At 31.1% G+C, this 26,955-nt stretch overlaps 4 protein-coding genes across 5 annotated transcripts; 2 read left to right on the top strand and 2 right to left on the bottom strand.

Moving 5' to 3' along the window:
* On the top strand, window positions 1–12,214 carry LOC107167029 (uncharacterized). The gene is made up of 6 exons (XM_015515945.2): window positions 1–600; window positions 5,396–5,822; window positions 8,799–8,988; window positions 9,087–9,334; window positions 10,571–10,658; window positions 10,746–12,214. The coding sequence occupies exons 1-6, from the start codon at window positions 204–206 to the stop codon at window positions 10,824–10,826; spliced, it is 1,431 nt and encodes a 476-aa protein (XP_015371431.2). The 5' UTR covers window positions 1–203; the 3' UTR covers window positions 10,827–12,214.
* On the bottom strand, window positions 11,873–16,717 carry LOC107163003 (ADP-ribosylation factor-like protein 3). 2 transcript variants are annotated; one of them, XM_089225046.1, is made up of 4 exons: window positions 16,381–16,717; window positions 14,229–14,551; window positions 12,802–13,038; window positions 11,873–12,332 (listed from the first exon to the last, which is right to left on the bottom strand). In XM_089225046.1, the coding sequence occupies exons 2-4, from the start codon at window positions 14,496–14,498 to the stop codon at window positions 12,291–12,293; spliced, it is 549 nt and encodes a 182-aa protein (XP_089081172.1). In that variant the 5' UTR covers window positions 14,499–14,551; window positions 16,381–16,717; the 3' UTR covers window positions 11,873–12,290. The 2 variants fall into 2 exon arrangements, with proteins under 2 accessions (XP_089081172.1, XP_015365815.1); XM_015510329.2 differs by having other exon boundaries at window positions 14,229–14,489.
* On the top strand, window positions 16,682–23,645 carry LOC107162631 (cilia- and flagella-associated protein 206). Its single transcript, XM_015509655.2, has 11 exons — window positions 16,682–16,807; window positions 17,389–17,560; window positions 17,636–17,824; window positions 20,487–20,645; window positions 21,360–21,600; window positions 21,657–21,792; window positions 21,907–22,014; window positions 22,071–22,229; window positions 22,287–22,435; window positions 22,653–22,757; window positions 22,817–23,645. Exons 1-11 carry the CDS (start codon window positions 16,718–16,720, stop codon window positions 23,214–23,216), a joined length of 1,908 nt encoding a protein of 635 aa, XP_015365141.2. The 5' UTR covers window positions 16,682–16,717; the 3' UTR covers window positions 23,217–23,645.
* Non2 (upstream activation factor subunit spp27 homolog Non2) lies at window positions 23,227–26,070 on the bottom strand. Its single transcript, XM_015517280.2, has 6 exons — window positions 25,761–26,070; window positions 24,591–24,681; window positions 24,291–24,519; window positions 24,059–24,214; window positions 23,858–23,998; window positions 23,227–23,790 (listed from the first exon to the last, which is right to left on the bottom strand). Exons 1-6 carry the CDS (start codon window positions 25,801–25,803, stop codon window positions 23,674–23,676), a joined length of 777 nt encoding a protein of 258 aa, XP_015372766.2. The 5' UTR covers window positions 25,804–26,070; the 3' UTR covers window positions 23,227–23,673.
* Window positions 26,071–26,955: the final 885 nt, after the last annotated feature.

The raw sequence follows: 26,955 nt of genomic DNA, 5'->3' as shown, positions 1-26,955 counted from the left end.
AGCCATTCGGTCACATCGCATCGTCACAGTCTTCCGCATCGCTTAGCTCGTCATAGATGTCCTCCGTGCCGACTATGTGAAAACGGTTCTTTACAAGTCTATATAGAATTACCACCATTTTGCATTCGTAATATTATTCCGTCAAGCAGTGTATTGCATTTCATTTTCCAATCCTTCATCGCGTACGATTTTCATCCATCGTCATGACCCGGTTACCGTTCAACGCCGCGCTGTTGCTGGTCCTGCTGCTGGTCGGGCCCTCGGTCACGTCTTCGGTGGACAGCAACGGAGTTGACGATGGCGAAGAAAACCCGTTCTTGGAAGCGGCCAAGTCGCTGCTGCAAGACTCGCTGGCCAGCGGACAGGGCGGCGGGGCCGGATTGGGATCCGTGCTCCAGTCCTTCATGCAGACGGAGGGCGCCAAGTCTGGGCTGGGATCAATCGTATCCGGTCTGGCGGCCGCTAAGGGTTCCGTCGACCCACAGGTGATCGGACAGCTCGTCGGCATGTTCGCCGGTGGTTCAGCTGCGGACAAGTCATCGTCCGGCAACGATAACGGGCCCGGCGTGGATTGGAGCTCAATGATCGACTTGGCTTCCGGTAAGTCCGTCTCTGGTGTATAGGTATAAGCATTGAGTATAAACTCAATGGTATTAGTGTAACATTGTATATTATGCGTTGCAATACGGCGACCACATAATTTCTCATTGCACTATTACTATATTATTATATTCCCAACCTACGTATCAACCTACACACAATCGTCTCAAGTATAAATACATACGTCTGTAGTGGTGAATTTTAAACTTGACCGATACTGAGCAACTAACAACTTTTTTTTATTCAGTAATAATTAATTTTTTTTTTTGTATTTTATTTAAACTGATATGATGACTATATAAATTGTATTATCTGTATTAGGTATTAATAAGAAGCAACATGTGTGTGTCGCACTTTTGGTTCTGAAAAGTGCACCTCAGAGCCAATTTTTTTAATTTTAAAGAGAGACTTTTTACATGGGGATTTATTGGCTCACGAAAAACAAATATTTTTTTTGTTTGTTTAAGGTTGCCTTTGGTTACATACATGAAATAAAATTACAGTTATTATGACTGTATACAATTTTAGACCTGTAACTTGTATTCGGTCAAATGGTAAACATAATTTGTTTAGTTTACATTTAACGGAGTTTAAAACAGGGCAAATCCATTAATAATATTTAATTTGTCACGGATAAGATCAGTCAGTTATAATTTTATAAACATTATACATAAATATAAGAAGAAATACTTAAAGAAACAACTGTGAATCAAGCTCCACCAATTTGGTTCATCTGTGATTATCTTAAAACACCTTGTAATTTATACGCATTTAATGATCAAGTTCGCTTATTTGCGCAATCTATAATGGTGTATTACTTTTGTAAACTGGTAAACTTCGCGTGATTAATGATAAAAAAATAAACGAATACCTATTTTATCATAAAATATTATAAGTGTTAATAAAGTTTGATATCCACAATGCTCTACGGCTATCTTGACGTATATGCGCTCTTATCGTGACTTAATAGTAATAAAGATAAGCACACTCTTTTACTGCATTATATCATTTTTAATCGTGTATTTAGTCATTGGTCGACAATTCTTGAGTTCATACATGGTTTTATATTTTCACGTCACGTTTCAAAATGTTAGCCCAAAGGATTGAAACTTTGTTAACTATAATGGTGATGGCGACTGCTGCAGGCATTTCTTGATCATTCATCACGTGAATTTATTATGAGCACCCGTATTGAGAACGGTGACCTCTTATTTATAATGCAACGGAAATAACAATATGACGTACCTATACAAGTTGTCAAATAGATCGCTTAAAATAATTGTAAACCGGACTTGACATAATAATATAACAGTTGTATAGTTACAATGAATTATATTAATAATCGTTTATAACACGATATGTATATACTCCGCATAATGTATGTGTATAACCGTAAAGGTATAATCTTTGTGGTGACAGGTGAGTCACAAAAATACTAAAACGATCAATTTCACCAGTACAATTGAAACGCACGGTAAAAAATCAATAAATTATTAGAATTAATGTGTTTAATACTTGAATTATTTGAAATCTCGACGAGTTAACCAATAACGACTATAGGTAAACTGCCTACTATTTTACTGATTTCACATCGAGCAACCGATAATATAACTACGTTATCAAAGCCACTTCGTTAATACATTTTTATTTTTTTAATTACATAATTTAATTTTACTTATCGTTCAAATTTTGTTTGCTCTATAAATAGTACTTGCATTGCTACATTAGAATTTATCTTAATAAATAAAACTATAAAACATAATATATGTGGTTCATTGTTTTTCTATACAGTGGAGAAAATATAAAGTATTTTGTTAATGAAACTTCAGAATTGTTTTATATGCTTAGGAGTTAAGACTGTGTCGAGTATAATATGCCAAACGATACAATGATAATATACTCTGAGGCACTATGAATTATAACTGTGAATAGTACACCTAAAAGCAGCTATTCTTGAGTTAATCGTCTGGTATTCCGTATAATTTTTTGGTCTGACTGCAGTCTGCAGATGTCAACGAACCGTGGAACCGTGATTTATGCTATTATTTTAACACTACATTTAGATTTTTTTTCAACTAGGTTACTCGGTTATTTTTAGAACACTTGACACACATTCTATAACAGCGTTAACCGATAGTTTATAGAGATAGACGTTATAATATAATGTATTGTACATTTGTTCGTACCTATATTATAATAATATTTATAATTGATTAACGTATGAATAGACGTTTTTATATCACTTATTGAAAAAAACTAAAAAACCTAGTACCTACACGTTAATCAATTACAAATATTATTATGATATAGGTACAAACAAATGTACAATACTTTATATTATAACATCTAATTCTTCGTGTAAGTCGCAAAATATAGCCCTCCATCTCGTTTTGAACTTTAAAATGATATTGCAACTTACACGAAGAGTTAGATGTTATAATATAAAGTGGAGGGCTATATTTTAGCCGATACATTTTATACAATTATACGAGTATATTATTCTTTAATATTTTATGGTTTTAACTTTATGATTATAATAAATATTATGCAACTTGCGATGGGTCTTATAATAATCACTGATTTGTAAATAAAATAAAATAAAATGAACATTATATAAACATAGTTACTTATTTTAAAGCTTTCGGTAGATGATCGCTCTGGTGTTTCTTCTCATTTGTTATGCACATTAAATTAGATAGTATTTCACCTCATTACGTATTAACACTTGCATTTTTTTTTACTAATCCAAAATTATTTAAGTACTTGTAGGTTGTTAATATATGATTAGTGCCAATAATTTTGTGTAACGTATAGTATATTCTAACATGAACTATAATAGTGGTGGCAGAAGAGATTCGTTTTTTTTTTATACAACATTGATTCAGAGGGTGCCCCTTCTACTGCATAGAATGAACTTCTTGAATTTGTTTTCAATAATAATATAAATTGTTTGGCATCTTAGCATTATTCTATGGATGCTCGAGAAGTTTAAACACGGTCAAAATGTCAAATCGAAGTTTTCCTTTACTATTTTTTCAAAAACTTCTTAACCAACTCAGAAATGTATATCATTTAGCAATTTTTCCAAATAGTTTTCGTTTTTTAAAAATACTTGTTCTGGAACATAGCTGTATACATTTTTTAAATCGCATGCTGTTTCTTTGGATACATTTAGCTACCAGTAAATTTCATGATGTGTGAAAGTTGAAATGCTTCAAATGAAAATATACTATATACTACTATAATTTGAACAATGCTTAATTCACCATTATTTCTGCCATTAATATCTATAAATGTAAAAAAAAATAGTTTTGGTTTTTTATCAACTATGTTATTTTATATCATTTTTCGTATACAACATTACAACGTATTGCTTTACAAACTAAAAAACTTTGTGGTAACAAACTACCTATTGTTTTTTAAATAATTTACCATTGACTGTCCATTTTATAAATCGAATACTATTGTCTAATGGACATTTTCGGGAAAACATTCATTCAATCTACAACAAAAACGTCACTAAATTATTAAAGTATATATAACTACCAACATAAGATGTTAATTACGATCATATTATAAACCTAGATACAATTTAATGTTAATGCGATTGAGACAATCACTGTAGGTCTGTAGCTCTACTTATCGACTTTATTAACTGCCCAATACGATATTATTGTTCAGCCATAGTTTTTTATCTTCACCTTTGCGGCTCTTTTTTTTTTTTAATTGGCCTATTTATCACTCAATGGTGCCCGATCCCTCATACAGTAGGTATCTATTGATGACTATAATACCGTATCGTCAAGCGGTACTGGTCATAAAACCGCAAAGATGATTTTGTTCCACTGATAATATTTTTCTCATTTCTAGAAAGTTCATGATTGATTCTATGATGAATGATATAATATTATTCTATATAATTATACTTGATGTATTTAAGTGTGCGAATAATGTCGTTATTTCTATTTTACCAATGTGGTGTTTAGTCCCAACGGTTGTTGGGGCCACGCATTTATATTCCACCGTAGTTGGCAAGCTGTACAACTATATACATGAACACACGACCCATAGTTTACGTGCAAAAAATTCCGCATTAGTCGGACGGTTCAACGGTAAATTAACCGTATCGATATAATATAATAACCTGTTTGGAACTACGCAACAGCTTGTTTAATCTTATTTTTTACGAACTTTATCGATCATTTTAGTCTTATTACTTATTATAAAATAAAACAAAAACTCGATATTAATCCGGTTTATTAAATGTAATTTTTTTTTTATCAGTTACGATTGGTTTGTAATTATATTATTAATATGTATGATGGTGTATTATTCTCCAATTCCATGTATTGAATTAAGTACCTTTATTTTTTGAAAATAGTTATAAAAGATTTCATACTCAAATCATTAACAAAAGAAACTAAATCATATCATAACATTTTTTTTACTATATCATATCAAATCATGACTATTATAATCGGTAGGTATATTATAGATATAGAATGTGAGTATTGAATTCTCGCGGCTATCATCAAAATATATTATACACCGACGTAATTTTGTTTTGAAAAATATGAATAAAAAAATTTAAATCCAATAATTTTTACTTGATACTTAACTTTGTAATATACGCACAATGTTATATATAATGTCAATATTCTGACGGTTCCGCGTGCGCATTTTCTTGAAGCTGGGGGATAGGTACCAATAAATGTGCATGATAATAATATTTAAAATTCCTAAATATTTGGAATGAAATAAAAAAAAAACATTTTTTTGCTGGTTATTTTTTTAGGTTTCATGTCATCGACGGCGGGCGCGGGCGGCCTCCAGGGTTCGTCCATCGAGGGTTTCATGAACGTACTTCCGGTGTTGGTGAACGCTTTCAGTGGCGGTCACAAACATTCCGATGATCCAGAAGTTGAGGATTTTGAAGAGCACGAGCGACATGCCAGAGCTTCGACCTTCTTGCCGCCGTTTCTGAGCAGCGCGTACGTGTACTGGGAACATTTCAAAAACAGTGAGCTGGGCATGACCCTGTGGAAAAACAGCGGCCTGGGCAGCATCCTGAAGCTGTTCATCGACAAGGACGGTCATTTCCAAGTAGACAAGATATTCGAGTCCATGGAAAACTCCACGTTCAGACGGCGGTGGGTCAGAAGTCTGACCAGCTTCGTCGCCGAATGGATGAAACACGTATCAGACCCGAACACACAGGCCAGGTAATAACCTCATACCCGGTACACGTGGCCAACTACTTGTATGTACATTGTGGAATTGTGCACATGCATTTAAATATAGATATAATAACTCATAGCGTGGGTATATAATAATAATATCATCGTAACTCGACGAACACGCCTTGTTTCAAATGAACGTAACTGGTTTTGCTCGTAGAGTTCGTTGCCCACTGCTATATCTATAATAATAATATACAACTACAGCGGTACATAATATACAATTATTTACAAAAAAAAATCGTTTTACGGTATAACGTACGTTATACTACACGTGTAGCCGGTTCCAGTACATATATTAATATACTTTGTATATTATTAATATAGCGTAGAATTTAATTATGTAAACGGAATTATATAACATCCTTAAAATATTGGCAATTTAAATTGTACATCTATAAGAGGTAATGGACTATTCTAAGAAATTTTACTGTAACGTCGGATGGTAATGTTTCTTACATATTTTCTAAATTGTACACTTCAGTGTTTCTCGTGCTATCTTATTATCTTATGCCTACTCATAATTATTTAGGTGAGTACATCGTAAGTACACAATAGTATGTAATGTAAGTTATTTGTCAGTCATTACTCATTATTGTACTATAATATCCAAGTTCACAAACCACATTATCAAATATCAATATGAAATTTACATTCAAAGATTTTATAAAAATCAACTTAATTACATTCTTAAAATAAAATATGTAACACTAAAACTTCATCGTTTAGTATACGACCTTAACATTGATATATATTGTACACTGTATTTTATTAATACTGCGCAATGTTATTCCAAATATATGGTATAGGTGCGTGTGTTAACCGCTCGTAGAAAGTTTACAGTTATCCGTGTAAAATAAACAGTTGTTCTGATCTTAACCAACGCAAAATACTTAGTATTCTTGGGTCAAGGTCATACGGGAAATGGTTTTAAAAATAATATTTTCGTAGTACCTACAATAATATATTTTCATTGTTGCATCACAAGTAACATTTAACAGAAAAACAATATATTATGCAAAATGTGTAGTAATGCTTATAATTTATACCATATACCATTCTATGCATTGATATTTTCGCTAGCAATTATTTGAACTTTTTATGTTTAACTATTGTTGCTATAATGAACCGTTGAATTTTAATTTTAATCGCAGATGTGTAATAAAAAATTATCTTAAAAACTGTATTACCGGGATTCAAACATACCGCCCATTTTATTCATGTGAATAAATAATAATTGCTAATATCTTACCTCGGTCACTGATATCCGCCCATCCAGCAGTGGCGTATATGTATAATGGGGTTCACCTAACTAGTGAATTGTAGCCCCCCCCCCAGAAATTACAGTTTTAACTGTTAATTATATAGAAACCTCTAGATGCTAGATCATTTGTTAGTTGCTTTATACCTAATATTGTTGCCCACCCCGAAAATTATTTCTATATACGCCACTACCCTCCAGAATAATAGGAACATATTATTTTAACGTAACATTGATTATACTATGATGCCATGGATTGAAACATTTAAGTACCTACTGCAACTCGCTTCAAATATGCCTACTCGTTCCGATTCAATCTAAGTACGATTTTTTGAATTATCGAATGTTTAAGCCGGGCAATAATTAAGTTATACTCTATAACGCACCGTTTTAATTATGAATGCGTGCGAGATTTCTGCAGTGTCTACGTGCAATGTGCATGAATATAAAATATATATTATATACCTACAATATATTATATTCTGCATTACAGTTCATTGAACACTTATGGAGACCAAAAATAATCTAATGTTCACGTCGCGGCCAAACAATTTAATAATAACATAAATTATCTCATACCTATATATAGAAAATATAAATATCAACAACATGTCCACTTACTTCAGTACATCTGAACATGCTTCTACATATTATTATATACACAACCATAACAACTAACTGCTTGTTTATTTATTTTTTTTTATTATTTTTTTTTTACTAACATACAAGCTGCACCTCCTCGTTTCGTTGGACCTATATTACATTATATTATAGTATCGTGTTATAATACGTAGTTTTAAAATAATAATAATATAACGCTGTGGAATTTATTGTAAAATACGCCCATGTAGACACTATAATATATGTCAATGTCCCTACGTATGATTTTTTTTTCAAGGTGAAGCATAGCTGTAAATTTTGATATATAATGCAACATTATTATGTTATTATAGATTCGAATTGATTGCGTTTCCCGATATTATTAACAGTTAGCTGAGTTAGCTGACAAATGCGACGCTCTGCAGGAGAAATGTTAAAGTCGCCTGCAGTAGAGCGTAGCTTTTTTCTGGGCCAATTTTATTTTCACTTGATGAAAGCATATTTACCTCGCTATACGTTACACATAATATAATTATATTGGTTCATGAAACTGAAATATAGGAAATTTAATTTAATTTTAGGTGACTAATTATGCATTTACCAACAATGTTCTATATTTTATGAATAAAATATTAATATATGATACTCGGTGGCAGTAAATATTTTTCTCGATATTTATTTTAATTAGTCAATATGCGTGCGTAACTTTAATACTTAAGTGTAAATAAAATAAGATTAGCATCTTGGATTCACTACCAAAAATCAATTTTGTTATGTGTGTGCCGGTGACGATGTCTCCAGACATAAATATAGATAGAAGCTATACCTACCTTTTATTAATGGCGTCAGTCCAGATCCACACGACGATATGATGATGATAATATTTTATAGCGTCTACCTACCTAAGCCCACCTAACTTCATACAATACATTTTACAATATAAAATCAGAAAATGATAAATGTATATAATTATATATAATATATTATATATACATGAACAAAACATGGTTTTTATTTAAAACTGCATTAGGTGGTTTAAGTTATTTGTTAGAGTACTCATATAGGTATAACTAATAACTATATAATCTCATGTTTTACAGATATTTGTCGACGACACAGTTCATCATGAATGGATTCTTAAAGTCTCAAGGTTATTCTAAGGCAGCACAGTTTGACTCAGCACGGCCAGCAGAATCACTGAGCTTCCTGGCCGACGCGGTGTTTAAACGACAGTTTGGACTCAAAGTCAATTCTGCTACGTACATTAAACCAGCGATAGCATATTTACAAGTACGTACAATACGTTTTAGTCGTATGAAATCAGACAGGCGTTATGAGATGTCATTATAAGTACGTATCTTTACGTGTATGTTTGCTTGTTCGTGTAGGATGTGTTTAGGTTGGGCCAAAGCAAAGGATTGAGCTTGCAGCATTTAACTTCCAAGGAAATTGAGGAGAAGCTATCAGAGCTGTTGAATCACGAGCTAATTGACCCGATACTCAGGGTGTGGAGAGTGTACAGATTCGTGGGCAAAAAACCAGAATGTGATCGTTACTTGGTGTGCAGCATCAACCGCAAAGGCCAATATCCAGACAGCAAAACAGGACTCAAACCAGGTGTTACAAAACTGTCCAGGTATGTGTTGGTTAACCTAAATATATATTTTTAACACGTATAGTTAACGTATAAAACAGTCCATAAATATATTATTTTCGAGTTATTAAACATTTAACCATAATATTAAAAATAATTTTTACACCCGTATCACAATTAAAAAATATGTTAGGAATACTGCAACAAATTGCGTACATATTATTCGTATTAATATACTATACCTACTATATATATTATTATTGATCATAAACACAGTGTTAATATAAACTATGGACAAAGTACCTTGGTAGGTATTATTTTTGATACCCATTTGGGCTATAAGCCTTTGGGGGAAATACGTTTGGGTGCATTTACTCAAAACAGAACACTTTAAGGCGTAAATCCATAACACGTTTGGGCGTAATATTTCCCTTTATAAAAGTACGTTTGGGCGCATTTATTTCTTTTCATATATTAACATATTTTACTAAATCTGAGCCTATTAGCGTTACCCAGAAGACACCGCGAGGAGGTTGGCTCAATAGTCTTCCAAAAATAAAAAAACGGCATCCTCGGTATCTGTACTAGTAGATAAATATCTATAGCTTTATTTGGTGTGGTATTTTTCAATAATATTTTGGTCTACAAATCAAACGATTAAGTACTTATTAGATTAGATTAATTTTTAATATACTTTCGATTATGCATTCCTATTTTACAATTTATCACTATTTAGTATTCACTACTATTTTTGCCACCATGCCAATAAGGCAATAACATACTTGAATAAAAAAATAGTTTTCAAGTTTCCGCAGATGAGGCATAAGCTGCACCACCCGTTAATACCTATTGTGCCCAAAAGTGTTTTCATTATATGCGCCCAAACGTGTTAACAATTTTCAGGTAAATTATGTACTATACTGCGCCCAAACGGGTTCTCCCCAGTCTATTAAGCAAATATATAATACGTTATAACTTATATAAGTACGAGTATATGATGTTTAATTCAATGTAGTGTTAACTCATATCAAATATGATACATATACAATTAACTATGGCTGTTTTTGAATATAATATCATAATTTACGATTCATTTATAGGTTACAAAATGTATAATTTCAGACAGCATTTGAAACAGAAAGTATTTTTAAAATGTAGTTTAAAATATTTATTATCATTGTTCCATTTTCTGTCTGGGATATTAATATAATCAACATAAATTAATTAATAACTACAAAATTGCTAGTTTATGATTATGACTTATATTTTGTTCCACAGTTTAATCGCTTCGTGGTTCCTGTCCGGAAAGACGGGAACGCCGTTCTGGAAACTTTACAACGCTGCAACCGAAGACCACAACTGTTCGGTAAGTTGTTTTTTTTTGTTATCAATAAAATTACGATTTTTGTTTTCATCGCCAACGCCAAGATTAATAATTTCATGTATTGTTTAGACAAAATATTCGGCAAATTGCCAAGAATTCCACGAAGAAGATTTGAAAGCCACGACTGAATATTTCCACAACGAACTCTAAGAGTGTAAAAATAAACAACAACAAAAAACTATCAATAATTGCGGATATACATAATATGCATATTTTCAAAGGCTGTTTCATCAATTTCGGTTTTTGAACATTTTATAATTCATATAATATGTATTTTAACTCTAAACGGGGTGTACACTAGGTACTCGGGTATTTAAACCTAGTTTAAGCCACCATTGATATACTACCTTAATTTTGTTTTATAATCTTTTTATATATATATATGTATGTAATATGTTTACATTTACTAAATTATTTTTAGCATACAATTTACTGATAGGTAGATAAGGTTTTTTCGCCGAACAAAACTGCAATTATTCACTTTATATAGGTATTTTACCATCCCGAGATATTTTAATAGGGGACCTTATGGAAGTGTAGATGGATTCAAATGATACATTCATAATACAGTTTCATAAAATAATTATGTCTATCGGACTAGATGCAAGCACGTTTGTTGATAATACACCGTCCTAATGACAAAAAAGCTAAAACATATAATATATTATAGATTAAGTGTATATTGGTACATCAATTTATAAAGTTTCAAAAAAAGAATACCTACTTAATATTGTAATTAGTTTTCTACAATATATGCTTAAATTATTTGTGTAGGTAGGTACAGTTGTTTTTTGATGTTTTTCTACAGCACAACGATATAAATATAATAGGTAGGTAGTTACTAAATCAAAATTGTTTTCGATTTAATATAGTGATACACTCATTGTTAGTGACAATCATAATATTCATAACAATATTTTACCAAGAGATAAAATGAATACTAATTATGTCGATAAACGATTAATGAATCATTCTATTATACACAGTCAAAACTCTTTCGTTTAAATTTTGAATGTGTTTTAAAAACGAACTAGCTGACATAAAATGCTATACAAAATAAATGCACGTATATACCAAAATACATATAATATGACGACCTCATTGCGTAGTTATTTTGCGATACATAAGCAGGTACCTACCTACCTATACCGATGCATCATCTTTGTGAAATGTTAAAATAAATCAAATTATAGTAATTAATATTGTTTTGACGTTTTACCAAGATTTATTGACTTCAGAGAAGTTAAATAATTATTTAATTTTAATTTTAAAACATTCGTCTTTCATCAGTAACATATTCAGTTACAAGAGTCTTAGGTTATAGGCACTAGGCATACATAGTAATAGATTATTATATAATTTAATTAACTTATTATATTGTATAGACGTAAAGTATATATTATTAAGAATATATAAGTATATATAATTATATAATATATAAGTGAAAGCGCATATTTTAGTTATATATTATATTATTATTTTTTATATATTTTACATGTTTAAAAAAATATTATGATAATAAAATATTACACTAATTATTAGTAATTATTTCATGTACCTATAAAACAAACTATAGTAATGAGTATGAACAAAATATTCATTAAATTAACATCATTACTTCTTTTTTACATTTTGACTGATCCATTCCAATCCTTCCTAAAAAAAATAATAATCATATCCACATAATATAATAACAGATTATAATATTATATTGTAGGTAATTATATTGTTATCAATTTTAATCTATAATCGTAGACACACATCAGGAAGGGGCTTAGCCTCTCAACATTTTAAATTAGCCTCTTAAATTTGTGGTATCTTTTTAAGTATCCATTTTTTCGGCATTCAAAATTGCTTTAACATTATCATTAACATCTCGCTAAAGACATTTTTCCGACTTATAGGTACAAAATAAAAACCTGGATGAAATATTTCTATTGAAAATTAAATTATTTTAATATTATTATAGTAATGGTAGTTTTTTAATAATATATGCAGGCATGAAATTAAGATATTTGATTTTTATGTGTTATTAAATTTTTATTTTAATATTCGTCTCTTCTTGGTACCTCATCCTTCTCACCAAAATACAATTATACCTATACTATACATCACAATGACTTACTTTGATGCCTTCCCCGCGTATACCTGAACATGCCTGTATTTGCCACGGCCGATCACGAATTAGATGCAAGTTTAGTTCTTGGGCTATTTCTGAAGCTTTTGCCGCCAGTGCCAAATCTTGTTTGTTGGCATATACCAACACCGGAACACCGAGTAGTTTGTCGTCGTTGAGCAGTTCGTTCAATTCGAATCCTGTTTCGTCTACACGTTTTCTGTCTGCGCTGTCTACTACATAAATCTGTAACACGAATCAAAACAAATATTTATTGAAATGTATTATATTACATGATAACATTTCGAATCACTTTTTATGTATAATTAATTAATTAAAAATTACATACCTAAAACTTAAATATAATACAAATATCAACATAATTATTATGCTCGCTAAAATGTGCCGAATTTGGACTAAATATATAAATGTAATAGTAGATACTAATAATTAGAGCTCGGATTTAAATGCCCTAAAAATATCAAAAAAATGCATTTATGACCTAAAAACTCTAAAAAATGCCCTAAAAATATCAAAAAATGCATTATTTATTAAACGCACATCACCGATATAATATAATCGCTCGATAAGAAAATAAGCCGATAAAAGTTTAGTTGTGTGCAATAATATCGGCTAATTGGATGGTGTGACATAAAGGTTGTAAAAACCGGAAAACCTGATGTTAAATTAGTTAAAATAGTTCAAAATGAAAATAATTTTTATTACGTAGTACTATATTACTATATGTAGTACTTATATTTCAATGAGGTCAAGTTTTTTAGTCATAATACGACAAATAGGTCAAAAATGTACTAAAAAATTAAAAAATGTATTAAAAACGTCAAAAAATACTCAAAAAAAGCAAAAAAATGCCCCAAAAAATTATTGTGGTTAGATTGCGAAGTACTTCAAACATATTTGTAGCTTGGAAAGCATCGCGTAAGATATCCCAAAAAAAAGATGCAAATGCATTGAAATCCGAGCCCTACTATAATAATAAAGGCCGTTTAATAGAATAGATCTTAGAATTATAATATTATAACCATTGATTTTATAATAGTCTATTATAAAATCAATGTTATAACTAATATAACTCATTAGTCATTATTTTTGTTATGGGTCATAACTAAAAATATCTACCTATAGTAATATATTATAAACTACATTTGTATTGATTGTACATTTGTACCATACTTAAGTTAAATTTAATGCATTTGTAAAAGTTATCAAGTACTTATTAATTAGTTTATTACAACAAACTCACTGATCTATACCTACAGTCTTGAAATTCTGGCCAGCCGGGACCCACCCACCGAATTCAGTTGAGACGCGGACTTCAAAAAACAGCTCTCATCACGTCAATACTTACACCTAAGTGATTTCCAACTCGTGATGATACAGTACCTAAACGTGTTATTTTTATTATTGGTACTTACAAGTATGTCAGTGAACTCGAAATAGTTGCGCCAATACGGTCTTATCTTGCGCTGCCCGCCAATGTCCCACACGTTCAGTTTCATGCCATCCGCCTGCACAGACTTTATGTTGAAACCCTGGGTGGGCGTTATGTGCGATACGTCTTCTGACGCGAGTTTCTTCATCAGAGTCGTCTTCCCAGCATTGTCCAGCCCCAGCAGCAGGATGCGAAGCTCCTTGTCCGGTGACGAACGCAACCGTTTCAGCATCGACAACAACCCCTGCAGCATTTTTTTGTTCGATAATATTGTAATCGTGTATTACGTAGGTACTAAAATATAAACTAATAAACAATAATTAATAATCAACAAGAATCAAATCACATCACAATGCCAATAACAATCATGCGACAAATAAGAAATAACATTATTATTATATAGACGCTGCAGTCGATTTCGTAATAATAAGTATATGATCTCATTATATTATGTCGAACATAATTTGATTAATAAACTTAAAAATACATAATTTAATACGCCTAATACGGGGTGTATATTACATTTAACATAAGACACTCATTATTTCAGAAAACACGAACGTCATTGAAAATATTTCTTTCGCGAAATGTGAATAGTCATTAAAAGCAAACATTTTTGAAAAAAAAATAAAATATTTTTTACTACTCTCAGTGACAACATGCATTTTTAATTTCATGTTTCGAATCAAAATATTAGTAGGATTTCGGACAAGTAATTTATTGATTGATATTTATAACTTATACATATTTAAGTACGTATTTTTGAGTGAAATAGCTAGTTTACCAACATTTTGTGGGTTACGCGTAACAGGTACCACTCCGTTCATGATAACTTTAAATAAGGTATTAAAAATAATAACTAAAAAAAAATTAAAAATATATTTTATTCAAAAAATGTTTTTTTTTTTAATGAAATAAAATTATGAAAAAAAAATTGTGACTGTCTTACGTTAAATGAATCATAATATAATACATCGATATATATATTATATTGCACAGGATATTCTGGTTACACTCTTTTTATTATAAAAATACATTAAAACCTAATCATTGTAACATATCGTATCTAAACTATAATATATAATCGTTTTTACACTTACCTAATTTTATAATTAAATAGGCCCACTTAAATTCATTGAAGTTTACATTAAACCAGTGGCGGCCTGGCCAGGTCGGCGAGTCGGCGATCGCCGACTGGGCCTTTGGCTAAATGGGCACTTACAGCCAGAGCCATTACCCGATTGAGATTATATTATTTTAAATGTTCATAAATAACTTAGTTTGTAGATATTATCTTAAATCGTGTTAGATAGTCGTATTGTGTTATTTTAAAAATAATGAATACCATGCAATAAATACTATAATATAATATTAATATTATAGTATATGCATCAACAGCAATGTTGAATAGGTAACATTATAGATATTTTGTTATTTGTTTTTATAATGCCAAAGCCAAAGGGGTAAAGTTAATTGAAACCTAAATAAGGTACTTACAAAAATAGTAACATATTATACATTTTTTTGGAAGAGGGGGGGGGGGGGTAGTAGAACTTCAAAATGATTAGGTATCTTTAAAAATGTAAAACTGTAAAAAGGCCCATAGCCATTTGCATTTGCACATTTGCCATTAGTCTTATTGGTCAGAGGCCTTTTTAAATTCTAGCCGACTAAAAAAAATGAACCCAGGCCGCCACTGCATTAAACAATATAATGTATTAACGTAGATACTTGTGAATAATGTAAAATTTAGCATTATGATTAATAATGACACATTATTTTAAATAAATATCTTAAAAAATAATACACCTATTTTATATTTAAAACGTGAGGGGATCTTTTCGGTGATTTTGAAGTTTAACCTAACCGATCTGTGTATTTTTTTTACGTCGGTGTTCAATGAGCATTATTTTTAAATAATTTATTCTCAGTGCCACCATGTATTAGCAATAAATAGTATAAGTAGGTAGTGTTTATATATATATATATCATATAAGATATTTAAATACATATAATATAGCTTACTGTTTGTCTGTTTATAATAATATTAATATATATATATATATATAAAAATAATATTTAAAATACTGAATACTTTAGTTTTTATTATTTTTCAATTAAAAATAATAACTCACCATTTTTCGATAGGTACTGGTCCAATCACCACAGTGCTTGGTCTACGGTTTCCGTCATATTATTTTTTAATTTACTTTGGAAAAAAATGAATATGAAGTACTTCAAGTACTTACCTATACTTTGTTCTTAACAATAACCAAAAAGAACTATGTCATTTTCTATTGATTTGTGTTGAGTATATTGGTTATTTCTTTTTGTTTTTTGTTTATGTTCTTTGAAGCATTCGTGTTGCTATGGAAATAATAATATAACATTTAAAATTTCCATCACCTGGTTGTATTTTGGTGTGTGCGGCGCGTTGTTCGGCAACACCATTAACATAATTTAGTGAACATTATGTTGCCCGAAGAAAAATATATTCGGAAAGTGATCCAAGGATGTTTCGAACTGGGAGTGCAAGTCTCCGAAGAATTAGCATCAGTATTTGTAAGTGTTCGCTGTGATCAACTATTACATGCATCGACCAGAATAATCAAATTTAAGATTCGTAGATTTAATCAAATGTATATACAATAAGTGTAATTTTATTTATATTCGTTAGTAAGCAATAAAAACGGTTGTGTATAGCGACGAAGATCTGATAAATATTATGTATAGCCGTATAGGTGTACAAATTATCTAACTATACGAAAGATGCACCGGTGTCATTTTGAATTTCGGGCTATTTACGTTTTTTATTATATCATTTTCGTCTTAAAATTTTTTAAATAGTTTTTTAGAATTAATTTCCAACTAGTTATCCAATAACAAATATTTATTTCGGCAATCATCGTCTAAAAAACTATATAAAAACTATATAATTGGTGAAATGGTGAATGAATGGTAATAAAATATAAATTAATTTTCGTAAACGATCGGTACAAATTAGGTAGGTAATCCATATCATTATTGCCTAAAACTAAGTAGGTACACCTACCTATTTAAGTTTATAAGTTTCAAAATGTAAAGAAATAAAATGTGTGCCTATATATTACACTTTTATATTGTTTCTAATAATTACAATGTAGTTTAAATGCTGGTTGTTAAATCCCAACGCGAGGAACTCACAAAAAAAGTCATTAAATAATACAATGGACAGAATTGTAGACCAATGTATTCAGCGATTATCTGTTCCCAAGGACCCAACTTTATTATGCATTAAAATGCAATTGCTCATTGAGCACGACTATAAAAACAGAGGTATACATACAATAAGCTAATTAACTGCCTATACCATTGCATATATCTATACTTTTGACAATATTACATTCACAGAATTTATCATAAATAAAATTAATGAAGAAAATGATAAAAAAATGAGACCATTATTGAATGACATTTTAGATAACGTGGACCAGACGGTCCACACAACGAGCACGCACTATCAGAAAATAATACAGTATATCATTTTATCCAACTATATGGGAGATCCGACTTCACCAATACTCATTCAAGAAATTTCTGGTTAGTAAATAGTAAGTGTATCATCTGGTCCAGAGGGTAATTCATAGGCGTGCACATGGGATGGGCTAGGTGGGCTGTCATATAGTATGCGGTCTACCGGCAAATGCGTTCTACCAGCCGCTGTAGGATGCGGTCTACCTGCGGTTTTTACCGGTTTTATTTCTAATAGATACACTTTAATCTTTTTCTATCTTTTAGATAGGTATAGGTATACTTTATCTTAATTACATTATACACAGATAACAATACTTCAATATTTTGTAAAAGTATTGGCTCAATAGCTCAGTATGTCATTTATTGCGCGACACCATATTATATTTTATACACCCAATATGTTGGCAAAAGATTTTTATTCAATAATTAGTAGTGACGAATCAACCACAAATTTTTTACTAGACATTACTACTACAATAATTATACTATAATATTATGATATTTTTAATTTATTTATTCGCGGTAGACCGCATACTATACTTGTAAATCGCCGGTAGACCGCATACTATACTCGTAAATTCACCGGTAGACCGCATACTATATGACAGCCGCCAGGTGTGTCATGGTCCACCCTGCGAGTCATACCGTACTCGTAATACATATTGCGACCTGATAAATGTTTATTATGAAACTTTATTAGTTATTTTTATTTTTTTTTTTATTAAGAATAAGCCCTCGGCGACATCGGCCATTGGGAACAATGAAATTTTTAATAGATATTATAATTACTACCTAATTACAATTTTTAAATGATAATAATTAATTAAATATATTAAAAAATGTATTTGATAAAATACTTTAAAGTATCCATTTAAGTATTTGAAGCGTCTAAATCTTAATTGGTTTGGTCCATCCAGCTAAAAAAGTGTGCACACGTCTATGATGGGGTAATGGTCATAGATCACAATGGTGTAGATACATATCGACGATATTGAATTGAGTCCATGCTACTTTTATGATGTGTTTGAATTGAGTCCAGGGTATCATCTTAATATTTTTGAATTGAGTCCGTATAGATAAAATGTCATAACTATTTGTTAAGCCGGTGACCTTGAACCTTGCGCATCATATTATACCGGATATTCATCAACAGCCCGGTGGTATAAAGGTACTCGTTCAAAATCAGTCAGTCGTGCCTAATACTTCGGCAACACAAAATTAGTCAATACTTTTACAATAATTTTCAAGTTATTACAACTGAAAAATGGAGTGCAAAAAACAATAAAAATTATTAAAGGTTTTAAGTTTCAATTCCACAAAATGTTGCAAGGCGAGGTTCAACGGTAGACATGTAAAAACTCGTGTAAGTTTTATTTTAAAATTAACCTCTGATAATGTTACGTCAAAAATCTTCAATGAACATAGACATTATCAGTGTGACGAAAATGTACTTACTGCAGGACAGAAAATCAGTAACGCTGTTAAAAGGAAAGCTGTCCGGCCATCGAAGATTTACATAATGAGTTTAAAAATTGTGACATTTCAACTCTCACGACAAACGACGTTATTTTAAATTTTAATCAAACAAAACATTCATCATGCTCTTTCGCAGCTTCATCCAAAATTACCTAAAAGTACTCATGAGACTTAAAATGCATTAAAATCAATGAATATTTAACAAATAATGACGAGAACTTTATGTTTTGAATGATTTCGAAAATTCGATTGTAGGATTTTCAACAAAAATTAATATGTATATTTCGTGTGGTGTAAAATATATATATATATATTGACGGGACGTTTAAGAGCTGTCCTAAATACTTTACCCAATTTTTTACGATTCATATTCATGGTTACTAATTACTATAAAGATTCATTTGTTCCTCTTGTTTTTTTTTTTTGGTGCCCACGAAAGAGTCGAATATTTATGTAAAAGCATTTCAACATATTATTAACTATTGTACAAGGCTATAAGCTTACCATTTAGCCCTTCAGAAATTTATGTAGATTTTGAAAATGGAATCCACAATTCAATTAAACAAGTCTGGACCGATGTTAAATTAAAAGGTGGTCGATTCTATTTGGGTCAAAGTTGGAGGCGTACAATTCAGAAGTTAGGTCTGTCTAAAAAATACAAGTCTGATTCTGAGAAAAGTAGATATCTCAAGTTGGTAAATTGGCAGATTTGACTTTTTAAAATCTGTAATATCATTTAAATTCTTACAAACAACTATTTAATTATTAACATTATTATATTACACATAATTATGATTTTTAATTGACTCTTTATACCTTCTTATTATTATTTATTACCTATATGATTAAAAAAAAAATAATGAACATATATACAGTTATACATAATAATAATTATTTTTAATATTTTTTAATTAATTAACTCTTTATACTTATAATTATTATTATGATTAAAAAAATACAATCACACACATTTTTTGGGAAACTATTTAGCCAATCTTCACGTGGTGTCTTCTGGGTAACGCTAATAGGCTGAAGGGACTCAACTCGAACAACCTAAAAATATTGGTCGGACTCATCTCCGATAACCCAAAAATATTTGAGGGACTCAGTTCAATGTTATCCGATATAATATGACTGTACACAGTACCAAAAACCTATTACAACTTATAAAATATTAATATTATATTGCAATCTTTACATAGGTACATATTTTACAATTGTATTAATCCTATGGATACCTTTCGTCTTTCAGAAGCATTAAATAACGTTTTGAATCGAACAAGATCATCAGAATATGAAAACCAATTACCATCTTTAAAATTAAATCAATTGAAAGAAATATCAAACTTGGTATGTGGCATTTGGCTATACAATATGGATCGTAAAGATGTTAGAGAAGAAACGTTGGATAGTACGTAAATCAATAAAGAAAAATTCTGGTTAATTGTTCCGCTGTACCAGGTATCGACTTTCGAGTGTACATTGCACCTACCTCGTCATCGACTCATCGTGCTTATCCAACACATATTATTTATCATCATACACCGGTTAACGGTTAACGTAATGAGTATAGATAATATGAATTATGTAGGAAGGCGCGTCCTCCTGTAATGGACATTTTAAATTTGAATTCAATGATATCTAATATAATATAATAAGAAAAAAATCTTATAAAAATTAAAGGTAAAATTGTAATTGAGGGGTTCTCATAGGATTTTTATAATATTTTAATTTTAAAGCCTATGAGTAGCCCTTGATAATAATGTTACCCTTAATTTTTATGAGAAGGAAATTCACTTTAAGTTTTAAACTAACGGAGGTAAGCGTGATCTGCTGAGCGTAAAATTTACCATGTTATGCACTTATAAGACTGAGACAACACGTGTGTGTGTGTGTTGCGTCCTCTTAAAATAAATAAGCGAAAAGCCCTTAATCTGTCCTTCCATAAATTAGATCTAAATTTTATATCAGAATCCACGTCGGAAATAGAACAAATTTATGTTCTGAAGAAAAACACATAATTGTTAAAACAATTTATTCCTAGATTTCTCTCATAATCTATAAAATAATAGGTTTTAATGTTCTGTATCTATTATCTACTAATAATTACCTCCTACTTTTTTAGTGATAGATACACTTCCCAATGCTGTTGACTTGCTTCTACAAAACATCGATCAACAGATAAAAGATAGTATTAAGAAAGTGATGATGACAACTGCATGGATACTTCAATGTTATAAATTGTACACTGAGATTTTAGCTCCAATATTTGTTATACGGATAAATTTTGCAACTGTTACAACAAAAAAACTGAACGAATATAAAACTGTATTGGTATTTTATCTACAGTACCAGAAAAATTTAGAGTATGTCAACACAAGTATATTATCCACATTAAATATTAACATAATTACATTTTTAGAAAAATCAAAAAAGATTTAAATAAATTAAAAATTGAATTGCCCGCATTACTTATAAATTTCAAAATAACATTGAAAGAAATAAAAAAAATGAAAAATACCAAAATCTTTGGTGAGGATTCAGATGATACAATTTTTGTAAGTGTTAGATTCCAAGTATATTTCATTTTTATTATTGATATGAAATTTCAGTTTTTTTACATAAATAAGTGCCATTCAAATTAAGTTGAAATCAAATTTGTTATTTTTTAGCCAAAACTCAATAATGTAACAGTTATTTGGTGTGAAATTAGAGGAATAATGAATCATCTGACCATTACATGTAGTTTGATATCGACCATGAAACAATGGACAAATGAAGTATTTTTTATTATAGTGATTAAAAAAAATATATTACCTTAACATGTTATTTTTAGATAATTAATATTAGTGAGGATATTGATAATATTTCGATCATAGATACAACTCTAACTGATAGTGAAGAACTGCATAAAATAATTGAAACATATCCGTTACATCCAATGTGTGAATGGCATTCACCTTCAATCAGCACAGATGATAGAAGGGACTTATTTGTAAATGTTAGGTATTATATTCAAAATGATATAGTAATCAATTAGTTATTTAATTAGGCAGATGGATATTGTGTGGTTATGATAGTAGAAACTGAAGGAACATTAATAAAACATGATAAAAATGTTGGTACAATACAATATTTGGATAAATGGTTTGGCTTTGCGAATATTCAAGCAGTACTACATTTTGGTACTAAACCAACATAGTAAGTAATGTTGCAACAATTATTACAGGTTAAAAACATTTGTTCTAAAATTTATCCAAAACCATTCTTAACACAACCTGGTTGAACTTTATTATACATTTTTTGAAGTTCTTAGTACCATAATGGTAGTTATATAGAATTTGTAATCAATATTTATTTCATTATAATTTAATATATTATAAATTACATATTTAATACAGGCATAACATTTCCACAGCTATTTGAATCACTTCTTAAACTTAATGAAGTCTAAAACACATTTATTATCATTTTTCCACTTATATGAACAAATGGCAGAAGTGCAACACAATTCCAATGAACTGTAAGTAGTACATTGTGTAACTTCATTGAATGCTATATTTATAGTTTATGCATGTATAGAATGAGCGAAAAGGACAAATATAAGGATGCACAAGTGCAAACAGCATTTTATCCTCACAACACAAGTGCAATAAATAAAAACATCTGTAATAAAAATGAAATAAAAAAATGTATGAATAAGAAAGTAATTGACACTATCAATAAAACGTCAAAAGTAGCAACTCGAAGTGCACAAACTATAGATGTCTACAAATCAGTTCAAGTGCAAACTAAATTATGTGATGTTGGCAGTAACACAATGAGTGAAAAAGCTACCAACACAAACCAGTCAATTTCTTATTCCTCCATAAGATTTAAAAACACGCCTTATGCAGCTGTTGAGTATGATGATATACAGTTTTTGTGCTCAACAACAACAGTAAGGCCCACTAACAATTGTCTAACAAAATTCAAAAATTGAAACAACATCATAGGCATTAAATTATTATTATTCAATTATAAATTAATTATAATAAAATTATGATTTAGATTAATATCTTAAAATTATTGTAAAAGTATTCTAAAAACACAAAAATGCTTGTTATAATTGTTTACAAATACGTTTATACATTCAAACATTTATAGCTAGATATTTACACCTAGCAAGTGTGCAAAGTATGAAAAAAAAGTAAAAAAAAAATACATTTCACTCAAAAATGACATAAACTTAAATTGCTTGCCATGACCATTTAGTTAAAAATTTTTTTTAGGAATGAAAAATTATAATACTTGAGAAATAGTTTCTCATCAATAAAAAAATTTTCATGAATTTCCACAATTATATTGAAGAAACACAAAAGGTAAACATAATTTTAAGAAAAATGAAGATATTGGGGGGGGGGGGGTAGGATACATAACATTTTATTGTAGCAAAACAGTTATGATATAAAATGATTTTTTAAGAACTTCATCATACCAAAAGTTCTGAAACGTTTAACTCCAATTACTTTCATCAAATCATCATCGCAAATAGCATATTGTTTGTTAGTTGGATCCTAAAAATACATATGTAAATTAGGAATATAATTTTATTTATAATCTTAGAATTACTGTAAGACTTACATAAAGGTTTCTCTCTTTAATGATTGCCCACATTTTTTTAACAACTTCGTGACGAGGTAAAGCTTCAGATCCCATGAGAGAAGCCAGTTCTGGGCTAAGTGCTACTGATTTTGTGTAACCACTATTACCTCCTCGTTTTGCCTAGAATAAATAAATTGTTAATTAGAAAAAATTTTAAACTTAAGATTTCTTAGTTTTTACCCCAGTTTTTTTTGCTCCTTTTTTAGCTCCTTTCCAGTCTTCATCGCTATCACTATCATCCTTCTTCTTACGTCCTCGTTTAGCCACAGGGGTTTTCTTTTTGGATGGGGTTCCTTTTTTAGGACTATAGTCACCGTCATTTTTATCTCCGTCATCCTACATGAAATTAAATTTGTAGGAATTATTTAAAATGATTAAAACTATTCATTGCCTATGATGAATTACTACTTACATCGTCAGAACCAGCACTTTCATCACTACTATCAGCCTTCTTACGCTTAGGAGCAGCCACCTTTTTAGCTGGTTTCACTTCTTCTTCTTCATCATCTTCATCTTCCTCATCATTTTCAACATCATCATCATCGTCATCATTCTCATCATCACTATCCCCTTTACCATTTTTCTTGGTGGCTTTAGCTTTTTTAATAGCTTCCATTACTAATGTGTCAATTTCTTTTTTCCTATACAAAATAACAATCATATAACTATTGGTAAAGAAGTTGAGTTAATAATCAAAAGGGAAATATATTACCGATCATCAAGATCTGTGTCCAATTTTTTTTCAAGTTCTTGTCTAATTTTCTTTGCAGAGGTTTTTGTCAAATCTGCTGATTTTAGGAGAGCTAAAAATAAAAATCATTTTAAAATTGAATCATTATAAATACTGTAAATAAGCACTAGAATGAATAACAGTCATAATTTAGAACCACTTCGTTCCGATACCTAATAAATAATAACAGTATAGGTATAAGATATGATTCAAATGTAAATAGTTATATTGAATAACTTTCCCATTCATAGATTGTATCTAATTTGTTTCATTTTCTAATATTGAAATGAATACAAAAATCATAATTATGAAATACGAAATATCTTTTTAGAAATAAATTTAAAAGAAATTCTACTCTAATACTGAACATATTCAACAAATCACAGTGTTTTTTTCTTCATAGTATGCTTTTCAACAAACTATAAAATTAATATGAATAAAACATAATTAATAATGGGTGACATTGGCAATTTTTTTTCGTTTACGAAATTTGGGGATAAAAATCATTTTAACAAGAATAACCGAAAGACAAAAACGGCGGCGGCGGCGGCAGCTTAGTCGTGGAAGTGAATATTATTACGATATTCATCCGTGGAATAGGAACGGTAGCGTCGCTGCCGACAGTTTAATTTTTGGGACGCTGCTTTTGTTTACACCACGACCAGATGGGACGCCATCTAGCGGACATTGGCGGTGCAAGACGGCAGACATCAATTTATTATAACAATAATTTATTCCCCCGCGCGGAAAATGACAAGACTTTATCGGCTGTAAAAATTGTATTTTCACGAAACTGCCGTTTAAACGGCTTAGCAGTCGGGCCGAAAGTCTAAAAATCTAAAACACCGGCGACGCCATTGGCACGCTGTCGAAACGCGAGCCGCCGGCGCACAGAGTTCGAGATTGACGTTATAAAATCGTCGCAAACGAACGAACAAAGCACGTAATCGACGGCCGGTAAAAAAAAGCATCCGAAGAAAAACAAAAACAGATTTATCGAGAGATCGACGATTTAAACGCACGGCGGCACCCCCACACGATCGCGCGTTTTCATCAAACTGAGACGAGAAAACGAAAAACTAAACAAACAATAATTGCGAAAAATCGTCTCAGGACATAACACACAATAATAGAATGGTGCACAATAATTACCGGCGATCTCTTTCTTCAGCGTTTCTTTGGACACGTCGGACATGATGATTGTATCGGCGTCGTCGTCGGCTATTGGTTTTCAGTTGCCCCGTGCGGGACTGTGTAAAAAATGTAAAAAGCTTTTTGGTAAAAAAAAATCGATTGCGTCGGACGTCTGACCGGCAGTTGTTCGTCAATTGATTGATTCAGTAATAACGACCGCGAAAATTTCGGCGAACGAAAAACCAAGTACCAACGAGCGGGATAATGTACGAAATGAACGACGGCGGCGGTGAGTAGCGTTCGTCTGTGTGTGTATGTGACGTGTGTGTGTGTGCGCGATGAGTTTGTGGTGGTCGGTGGATGAGGTGGTGGCGGGCGAACGACGACGCCGCCGCCACCGTGCGCGCGCTGTCTCGCTGGTTGTCGGGGTGCAGAACGGCAAAACGGTAATCGCGACGTTGCCATGTGCGACCGGCCGTCGGGATGCGGCGCTCCACCGCGGACGCCCACAGTCGGCACAGTCCGTCAATGCGGCAACCGTTTCGTTTTGGATTCTTAATTTTTATTCACACACCGATCGTTGGGGGGCTAAACCTGAATAATACCTTTAAGGGTATATATCGGCTTAACTCTCTGTCCGTTTCGGTGGGACAACAATTACAGACATATTTTTTTTTTGTTAATTTTCGACAAACAGTACCTATCATCGAATTTTGCCATATTAAAATAAATATATACGTACAAATTGTCTGCTCCTAGCTGTCTGCAATTATTTGTATGGTAAAAATGTGTATTACGCGTACAAACATTAGAGAAAAATTCGCGAGTCTAATAGTCCATGGTCTCCGGTATATATTTCAAGTATTTTTTGAAAATGGCGGGAACTTCAATGGTGTATTTTTATAAAGCCATAGTTTGTTTACATTTCTCATCAGGTAACTTTTTAAAAATAATTCTACGTGAATATTTACATAATGAATACTAAATATATAAAACACAGTAAAATATAACAATTGTTGATGGGGATCTCGTTAGGCCCCAACTCTAGATTTAACTACGATTTTGAATATTGGTCGTTTCGGCGGCAGCAATTTGCCGGTTACCACCAGTGTGACGTTACCCTGGTGTACGCTCGCCATAGTGGTCACACTGTACTATCTCGTTTTGCCGCCATATACCGGGCAAGGCGCGCAATCGCCGGCCGGCACACTCT

Source organism: Diuraphis noxia, unplaced genomic scaffold (assembly GCF_037042655.1).
Source record: "Diuraphis noxia isolate RWA-SAM2 unplaced genomic scaffold, SU_Dnox_SAM2 contig0003, whole genome shotgun sequence".
Lineage (NCBI taxonomy): Eukaryota > Metazoa > Arthropoda > Insecta > Hemiptera > Aphididae > Diuraphis > Diuraphis noxia.
The sequence above is the reverse complement of the archived record's forward strand: the minus strand, read 5'-3'. Positions and strand labels throughout refer to the sequence as shown.

Coding starts and splice junctions, on each gene's coding strand:
- LOC107167029 (XM_015515945.2), top strand. CDS start 204: ATGACCCGGTTACCGTTCAACGCCGCGCTGTTGCTGGTCCTGCTGCTG. Junction 601..5,395: donor AATGATCGACTTGGCTTCCG/GTAAGTCCGTCT, acceptor TTATTTTTTTAG/GTTTCATGTCATCGACGGCG. Junction 5,823..8,798: donor GACCCGAACACACAGGCCAG/GTAATAACCTCA, acceptor CATGTTTTACAG/ATATTTGTCGACGACACAGT.
- LOC107163003 (XM_089225046.1), bottom strand. CDS start 14,498: ATGCTGCAGGGGTTGTTGTCGATGCTGAAACGGTTGCGTTCGTCACCG. Junction 13,039..14,228: donor TCGAGTTCACTGACATACTT/GTAAGTACCAAT, acceptor TTCGTGTTACAG/ATTTATGTAGTAGACAGCGC. Junction 12,333..12,801: donor TACGCGGGGAAGGCATCAAA/GTAAGTCATTGT, acceptor TATTTTTTTTAG/GAAGGATTGGAATGGATCAG.
- LOC107162631 (XM_015509655.2), top strand. CDS start 16,718: ATGTTGCCCGAAGAAAAATATATTCGGAAAGTGATCCAAGGATGTTTC. Junction 21,793..21,906: donor ATTCAGATGATACAATTTTT/GTAAGTGTTAGA, acceptor GTTATTTTTTAG/CCAAAACTCAATAATGTAAC. Junction 22,758..22,816: donor CAACACAATTCCAATGAACT/GTAAGTAGTACA, acceptor ATGCATGTATAG/AATGAGCGAAAAGGACAAAT.
- Non2 (XM_015517280.2), bottom strand. CDS start 25,803: ATGTCCGACGTGTCCAAAGAAACGCTGAAGAAAGAGATCGCCG. Junction 24,520..24,590: donor GACACAGATCTTGATGATCG/GTAATATATTTC, acceptor TATTTTGTATAG/GAAAAAAGAAATTGACACAT. Junction 23,999..24,058: donor AAGGAGCAAAAAAAACTGGG/GTAAAAACTAAG, acceptor TATTTATTCTAG/GCAAAACGAGGAGGTAATAG.